Consider the following 8624-nt stretch of genomic DNA (forward strand, 5'->3'; position numbering starts at 1 on the left):
CGAAGATTGCGAGACCTGACTGGCACTGGAACTGTGGTCGTTCGCCCGAGTCTATCCGGAGTTTATTGGTCACGTGGATACGCATGGCACGCGCGTCGACCGACGCAGGGTCCAAGGTTCGGCGTACGTGGCAGCCGCGTCCTTGCCTCGCACGCACCGTCGTGGCACCGCACGCATATGTGTTGGGCGCCGGATCGAGCCCAGAACATGGACCACTGGCCTGGCGGACACGGCGGTGAATCGTCGGCAGCCAACCGCCTGCGTTATTGTAGCTAGTACGTACGTGCTGGCAGGCAACAAACAGCTGCGCAGAGCGCGTGCACTGCAAACTGCAGCAAACCGTCCGTACGCAGCACGCGGTGGCCGTCTCGCCGCCGTCGCCGTGTCGCCGTGTCCTAGTTACACCGCGGCCAGTGTCCCAGTGCGTGCCACCCACGCGCCCATGCATGCGCCTCACCTGGCCGGATACCGGAGCTGGAGGCTGGAGCACACGGGTCAGGATTGCATGCATGCACTGTTCGAAGGCAACGCTTATCCGGTGGTGCGTCCTCCAAGCCCGGCCGCCTGAACGGTCGTCGTGTATATAAACAGCTGACCGTACGTTGCCACTTCAAAATAATTAGAGAGCACTTCGAATTAATTAACTTCGAAGCTTTAGCTAGGAAATCTTAAAGCAGTGATCGATCGTAGCAAACAGTCAATCAATGGCGCCGGCGGCTCACCGCGACGGCGGCGCGCCGGAGACGGAGCGGAGGGTCTTCCACTTCGGCAAGGGCCGGAGCGACGGCAACAAGGCCATGAAGGACCTGGTACGTGCATTTTAGTGCTTACTAGCAGCAGTTTCCTCTCAAAAAAAAAAAAAGAAGAAGAAGCAGTTAGCATCGTGAAAGACTTCCACCGACGAATGCAATGTTGATCGCCATGCCATGCCGCGCGCGCAGCTGGGCGGGAAGGGCGCGAACCTGGCGGAGATGGCGCGCATCGGGCTATCGGTGCCGCCGGGGTTCACCGTGTCCACGGAGGCGTGCCGCCAGTACCAGCAGCAGCTCGGCGGCGGCGGCGGGGCCGCCATGCCGCCGGGGCTCTGGGACGAGGTCCTGGACGCGCTGCGCTGCGTGGAGCGCGACATGGGCGCCGGCCTCGGCGACCCGCGCCGCCCGCTGCTCCTGTCCGTGCGCTCCGGGGCCGCCGTCTCCATGCCAGGCATGATGGACACCGTGCTCAACCTCGGACTCAACGACGGCGTCGTCGACGGCCTCGCGGAGCGCAGCGGCCGGCGATTCGCCTTCGACTCCTACCGCCGCTTTCTTGACATGTTCGGCAACGTGGTAAGTACAGTATATTATCGGTATATACGAGACTTGCTTGTTCTTCTAAGAAATTCAAATTCTGTCCTGAAAAATAATTCATATTTTAAGATGTACAGTAATGTGTAGTTTTTATCTTTTTTTTAATTCAAGTTGGTACGGATTCGCGTGTATTCCTTCTTTGTGATTCGAAATATTTCGTCGTGTATTCGTAGTTGGTATTTGGGCCTAGATTTAGCTGCCCCTATGGGCCGAAGCAAGGAAATAAGCCCATTCCTTGCCGCTTCCATCTTTTTTTTGCCTCTGCTTTCTCCTCCCGTCCGCTAGGTGTCGCTGAGGCTTGCAATGCGAGCCGCCGGCTGCAACGCGGCGCCAGCGACTACTCACGCTGGTGGAGCGGCCCTCAGTCTCGTCCATGGACGCTGAATTTCAGCGTGGCGTGGACGGCGATGCTGCGCCGCGCCGTGAATTGGGGGCACGAGACTTCTCGGGGCCCGGCGCCGGTTGGTACGATACTCTCTGCTTTCGTCAGGGCTGATTGCACTTGTAACTCGGGGATCAGATCCATTTTTGGGTCCCAACTCCCAAGTATTCTTCAAGTTAGAATTTCCATTTAGAATCGTGTACACTCTACGAATATTCTGCTGAAACATAAATAAGTATTGAGTGCCATATTGATTTGAAGCCTAAATTTTCAATGAATTATTTGATTTCATATTCGGGATTTGGTTTTACTCTAAATTATATTATGATCTTAGACATGAGGTCAGCTTCAAAGTTTAATCTCATTTTCTAACTCATACTTTAATTCTTATAATCAAACTGAATGTTGGTTTGGAATTTCTGTTTTATTGTATCAAGTTGCCAATCTGAGCTGGGTTATTGTCTTCAATCAAACCACAATTTCAGTTCAAACTTTGAAACCGCATAGAATTTCAGCAATTTGGAACATTTAGGGTAGACAATTAGAATTTCACTTTGAGTCTTTAATTGAAATTATTTCATTCAGCAAAGGCCTTCAGATATTCTAAAATTTTCAAACAAACCCTATTCTGTGTATTCTAAAATGTTCATTTTGAGGAATGCAATACTGTTATTTTAAGTGTCTTCCAAAATGCTTCGTAAGACCCCATGTTGCATTGCATATAACGAAAATGCTCTAAAAGTTTCTTGGTATCAGAAGCTGTGTAATGAAAATGATCCTGTGACCATGACCAAGTGAGTATTGGTGCTGGATATATTTCATAAAACAGTGCGAAAATAGCAATTATCTTGAAAGATGATATTTGGTGTCTGTTGAGAAACTTTGTCTTTACAGATTAGTTCGTTTTCTTTTTGCTTCATATGTTTGCTGAAATACTTCATAAGCTATGTGAAGAAAGATGATATTCCCAGTCGCGTTGATTTCATTGTTTATAAGGTATATGATTTTGTCAGGTTATGGGAATACCTCATGAGCTATTCGAAGAAAAACTAGAAGCCATGAAAGTTGCCAAAGGGTTGCGAAACGATACTGAGTTGAATGTCAAAGATCTGGAAGACCTGGTAGCTGAATATAAGAATGTTTATGTGGTGACCAAAGGTGAACAGTTTCCCTCAGGTATGTGTATCCATGTAGCCACATTTATTACAAAATATTAATTCATTATCTGTTATGAGTTGGGGTGGCAATGTTATAATTTGAAAGTAGATCTGGATATTTCTTCGTTTTCATCTTTGTTGCATATTTGTAGATCCAAAGAGGCAGTTGCATTTGGCAATCTTGGCTGTTTTTGATTCATGGGACAGTACTAGGGCAAAAAAGTACAGAAGCATTAATCGGATTACTGGATTGAAGGGCACCGCTGTGAATGTTCAGTGCATGGTATTTGGCAACATGGGTAGCACATCAGGCACTGGTGTTCTCTTTACTAGGAACCCTAGTACCGGAGAGAAAAAACTTTATGGCGAGTTCCTTGTCAATGCTCAGGTAGTATTATGATTTGGTGTTTAGTATCTAAGGTTCCATAAGGCATAATATTTCGTTCCACTCACCATATTTATTGCCTGGATTCAATTTATACTGATTTTGGAAGACTTACAGATTACTTTCTTTTGTAGGGTGAGGATGTGGTTTCTGGAAATAGAACTCCACAAGAACTTGATGCGATGAAGGAGTGCATGCCAGAGCCTTATGCAGAACTTGTCGAGAACTGCAAAATCTTGGAAAAACATTACAAAGAAATGATGGTGGAGTATACTGTCCAATTATCAAGCTTTCTCTTTCTATGTTAGTAACTTAGTATTGGGTCTTCTATGTGTCTGTGCCTACAGATTGAGTACAATCTAAAATTTCTGTTCAAAAGGATTTTCCTTTCTTCATGCTGGAATAAATTAATCAGAAGTTGTTTTGAAAAATTGACCTATTTTTGAATGCCTTCATTTCCAACTGATGGAAAGGTCTGTGACTGATAGTATGTTTTTTAAAACAATGGCATCTTGGTAGATTATAAATTTAAAAATCAACTATTTGTCATGTTGAACATGGATGTTGATAGGCATAGTTAGTGTTAGTAATTATTGTTCCACGGTGGTGTTTACTGCTGGCCCTCAAATCAACTGTCATCTAATGAGACTACAACTATGTTTTGGGCTTAACCACCTAGTTCAATGCAATGCAGGACATTGAGTTCACTGTTCAAGAAAACAGACTTTGGATGCTTCAGTGCAGAACAGGTAAGCGTACTGGCAAAGGTGCTGTAAAGATTGCTGTGGACATGGTCAATGAGGGCCTGATTGACCATCGCTCGGCAATTAAGATGGTGGAACCACGGCACTTGGACCAGCTTCTTCATCCTCAGGTATTATTTGAGTGATGAGCACCACATTTGTGTTGTATTATATACTTTGTTGGCAATTATTTTACTCAAAGGAAAATGTAGCAAAGTGCATTTCTACTACATTAAAGAAACTAATGGGTCTAAATATTTATTAAGATACAACTGTATACGAATACTGCATTTGAAACTTGTCAGGATAGAAATAGAACTCCCCTTTTAATCTTTTTCACATGTAACATGTAGTTACTGGCATATTTTGCTCTGTCACTAGAATGAATTAAAATGATGGCAGCATACCTATTTATTTCACTTTTTCTTTGGCCTTTTGTTAAACTAGTTTGAGAACCCATCGTCATATAAAGACAAAGTCATTGCTGCGGGCCTACCTGCATCACCAGGAGCTGCTGTAGGTCAGATCGTCTTTGCAGCTTTTGATGCTGAAACATGGCATTCAGAAGGAAAATCAGTTATTCTGGTAAACACCTTTTCTTATATTTGAATACACTAGCTTGTCTTTATTTCAATTTGCGAAGCTGTGAGACATACTTTTTTTCTCTTGCTTTCCAAATATAACAACTCCTTTTACATGTATATAATTTTAAGGTAAGGACTGAGACCAGCGCAGAGGATGTTGGTGGCATGCATGCAGCCGTTGGAATTCTCACAGCCAGAGGTGGTATGACTTCTCATGCTGCAGTTGTAGCCCGTGGCTGGGGCAAATGTTGTGTGGCAGGATGCTCAAGCATCCATGTAAATGATGCTGAGAAGGTGATTAACAATTTAACATATAAATCACTGCCTGCACGTTTTAATGCATAAACTTTGTTGATGCCATGGTGACAGTTGCATTATGTTGAAAGTAATCAGGAAGATAAAAAAAGCTGATCTTACTTTGATCATTTTGCGTTTCATATAAAGTATGTTTTGATTTGTATAATTTTTTATATGCAGGTGGTAGTCGTTGGAGGCAAGGTGCTTTATGAAGGTGATTGGCTGTCACTGAACGGATCAACTGGAGAGGTTATCTTGGGCAAGCTACCTCTATCCCTGCCAACACTTAGTGCTGATTTGGGAACATTCATGTCTTGGGTGGATGAAGTTAAACAACTAAAGGTAAAAAAAGTCTGTATCTATGTGTCAGTATAGATTTAATTATTCACCATGATTAGCCCTTCACGATTCTCAGTACATTCAAGTCAAATGCAATAAATGAATCTTCCATCACAACCCTTGTTTCTATATGGTGGTTGCTCTAGGTTATGGTCAATGCAGACACTCCCGCAGATGCGCTGGCTGGAAGGAAAAATGGTGCTGAAGGCATTGGATTGTGCAGAACTGAACACATGGTTGGTACAATGCTTCATGTTGTAGTTGTGGTAATAATATATTATTAATGACCAGTGTAATGTTGTCACTGCATCATTCTTTTCTGCTTCAGTTCTTTTCTTCTGACGAGAGGATTAAGGCCATGCGACAGATGATAATGGCAGATACTGCTGAACAGAGGCAAGAAGCATTAGGCCTTCTCCTGCCATATCAGAAAACAGACTTTGAAGGGATTTTTCGTGCAATGGATGGTATGCGGCAACAAACATGCATTTGTGTTTGATTTCACAGTCATGCAAGTTTCATTAATGAATTTGATAGCTGCAATACTATTATCTTATGTTCAAGTTGACTGATTTATGCATCTGCAATATGATTCACATCATAACTGAACATCGATATCTTTTTTCTGATGGGATGAAAATTGATCTCTGTAAGTCTGTAGTGAACTCCCAAGTTAATTATTTCCACTGGTAAAATATTTGCTGTGTCAACTTACCCCTATGCATTAAAATGAGTTTGAAGCGTAGAGTTAAATTGCATATCCAACCGGGGACTACTGCATTCGTGCTTGTTTTCCAGGCCTTCCTGTAACTATTCGGCTTTTGGATCCTCCACTTCATGAGTTCCTTCCAGAGGGTAACGTTGAGGATGTTGTCCACATGTTATCTTGTCACACTAATTCTACTCACGAGGAAATCCTTGCGAGGGTAGAAAAGCTTTCTGAAGTGAACCCAATGCTGGGTTTCCGTGGGTGCAGGTTAGTTTTTCATGTTGCACTCAGTTGCGGCATGCATTTGCTTGCCAGCCATTTCTGATGTAAAAACGGCAGCATTATTCTGATTCACTGAAATTAGCAAGAAAGTATATGACCCACACCATCACTTCTGATGTTGAATTTGTTTCATATTTTTAGGCTTGGTATATCATACCCGGAACTGACAGCAATGCAAGCCCGTGCGGTCTTTGAAGCTGCTATTGCTGTGAATGACCAAGGTTTCCAAGTTTTACCTGAGATAATGGTGCCTCTTGTTGGAACACCTCAGGTGTGCAAGCTTTTTGTCTAACTCTCGAGAGCTACTTATAGTTTTTGGCAGTGTTCGACATGCATAAGGGATGGATTAGAGGAGAACTTAATAGTGGAATGCTATGAAACTTCAAAGTTTAGGACGTATTATTATTCCCTGTGTATGCATAGGAGCTGGCCTTTTTTTTTTTTGAAAAGTTTCCATTTATCCTGGGCTGCACGTTTTTCTAGTTCAAGTAGATGCATCTTTGATTTAAATGGCATACGTTTCTGTTTAGGTTCAGACTGTTAACATGGATTTGAATTGCTCAATTGCTTATCTTTTCCCTAATGGAACTAATATTTGAGTGATGCTTTTTCAGGAACTTGGCCAGCAGGTGAGCGTGATTCGTCAAGTTGCTGACAAGGTTTTTGCTCATGCAGAAACAACTATTACATACAGAATTGGGTCCATGATCGAGGTTCCGAGGGCAGCTCTTATAGCTGATGAGGTAAATGGAATGAACCTTGTAGTTTACTTGTGTACGGGTCCATAGGAGGGTCTATGCTCAATAAGAGCTAGAAAGAGCATACGGCAATGTTATAACAAATATCAATAGTTTTTGGCATTTGCCTATCATGAATACTGATGTATATTTCGGTGGATGTGATTACAATGATCTGCAGATAGCAGAGCTGGCCGAGTTCTTCTCCTTTGGGACAAATGACCTCACGCAGATGACATTTGGTTACAGCAGGGATGACATTGGCAAGTTTCTCCCAACCTACATGTCCCAGGGTATTCTCCAGCACGATCCATTTGAGGTAAGCTTTGCTCCCTGATTAAGCTCTCTTGCTTAAACTAGTTACAGTCGTCCCATATACATTGCTTTTCTGTTCGCTCTGTCTATTAAGACATAGCGTGTTTTAAGTTACTTGGTTCAGTAAGGTTGCTTTTGGATCGTCAGGTGCTTGACCAGAAGGGGGTCGGGGAGTTGGTTAAGATTGCCACTGAGAGGGGCCGAAGGTCAAGGCCTGATTTGAAGGTAATAAATTAGCTTATATGCATCATCCAAACTCCTTTTTAAATTTCCTTATATTGAAGGGAAAATTTTGTTCTCTTGTCGATTAAGTTGGTTCGTTTTGGGGGGAAAATTGTAATGACAGGTGGGCATTTGTGGTGAACATGGTGGCGAGCCTTCTTCTGTTGCATTTTTTGCAAAGGTCGGACTGGACTACGTTTCTTGTTCACCTTTCAGGTTAGGCACTATTATTGTATCTTAATGACTATAAATCATTGGAACAAGACATAGTCAAATTGATCCTTTTCGAATTAATATTCTCACCCCACATGAATCAGAATGGTGTGTAGTATTCCAGTAACTAGATGGTGCAGATGTGGCATATGAGTTTTGAGTTTCCTAGCTTATGAACGATGAAGTTCGTAGTTTTGGTTGATTGGCTTCCTTGAGATGTTTTGTAAGCTCAGGCTACATTAAGAAAAATACAGAGAAGAAAAAAAAGGGTTAATGCAGCTGTGTTTTGATCCACGCGCTTAAAAATGAATTTGATGACACATAAATTTGGATGCAGGGTCCCAATTGCAAGGTTAGCTGCAGCGCAGGCGGCCCTCTGATGAGCGCGAATGTGTGGAGCTCCTCGCAAGCAATCGTTGGTGCATCTTTGTAGATAAATAATGCACAGATGGGTACCTCTTGAATGGTCGCTTGAGAGACTACGGTGTATCTAGTAACTTGTAACTTGTAAGGCATGTTTCAAAACGTTGGGATGCCATCATGTCAATGTTCACAAGTTGTACAATAGCTCGTTTACCTGTAAAAAGGCTAGGAATTACACTGAAATGTCTGCAAAAGCGAATAAACAAATAACATCCGTTGGAAGATCGCAAGGCGCAGCATATTGGACATGACGAACGATGATACGTGTTTCAGAGAAAAAGACACCTGAGCTAGAGAGATGCCTATTCATGGAGGATCCCTTGCCCCAGGTCCACCCCTTGCACTTCTGAAAGTTTTGCAACCTCCTAAATCATAACGTCACAAAATGGGAACATATACTTGGTAAGAAAAAGAGGAGAAAAGACAGAAGGCTTTGGCACCAATGCATCGAGTCCATCTCATGGTGCGGTGCATAACTGGAGGTATT

At 43.1% G+C, this 8624-nt stretch overlaps 1 protein-coding gene across 3 annotated transcripts; it reads left to right on the forward strand.

Moving 5' to 3' along the window:
• Positions 1 to 668: 668 nt before the first annotated feature.
• LOC101754322 (pyruvate, phosphate dikinase 2) lies at positions 669 to 8367 on the forward strand. 3 transcript variants are annotated; one of them, XM_022823414.1, is made up of 18 exons: positions 669 to 809; positions 942 to 1328; positions 2745 to 2907; positions 3041 to 3276; positions 3408 to 3536; positions 3968 to 4147; positions 4464 to 4601; positions 4730 to 4894; positions 5078 to 5239; positions 5383 to 5472; positions 5565 to 5703; positions 6035 to 6212; positions 6369 to 6498; positions 6842 to 6970; positions 7146 to 7283; positions 7427 to 7504; positions 7626 to 7717; positions 8052 to 8367. In XM_022823414.1, the coding sequence occupies exons 1-18, from the start codon at positions 705 to 707 to the stop codon at positions 8092 to 8094; spliced, it is 2682 nt and encodes an 893-aa protein (XP_022679149.1). In that variant the 5' UTR covers positions 669 to 704; the 3' UTR covers positions 8095 to 8367. The 3 variants fall into 3 exon arrangements, with proteins under 3 accessions (XP_022679149.1, XP_014660085.1, XP_014660086.1); XM_014804599.2 differs by lacking the exons at positions 669 to 809; positions 942 to 1328 and adding an exon at positions 1631 to 1810; XM_014804600.2 differs by lacking the exons at positions 669 to 809; positions 942 to 1328 and adding an exon at positions 1661 to 1814.
• Positions 8368 to 8624: the final 257 nt, after the last annotated feature.

This window comes from Setaria italica, chromosome IX, assembly GCF_000263155.2.
Source record: "Setaria italica strain Yugu1 chromosome IX, Setaria_italica_v2.0, whole genome shotgun sequence".
NCBI classification, from domain to species: Eukaryota; Viridiplantae; Streptophyta; class Magnoliopsida; order Poales; family Poaceae; genus Setaria; species Setaria italica.

Bases quoted from the DNA above. Each gene is read 5' to 3' on its own strand.
- LOC101754322 (XM_022823414.1), top strand. From the start codon at position 705: ATGGCGCCGGCGGCTCACCGCGACGGCGGCGCGCCGGAGACGGAGCGG. The intron at 4,148-4,463 runs GTATTATTTGAG...TTGTTAAACTAG, and splicing joins ACCAGCTTCTTCATCCTCAG to TTTGAGAACCCATCGTCATA. The intron at 5,240-5,382 runs GTAAAAAAAGTC...TGGTTGCTCTAG, and splicing joins ATGAAGTTAAACAACTAAAG to GTTATGGTCAATGCAGACAC.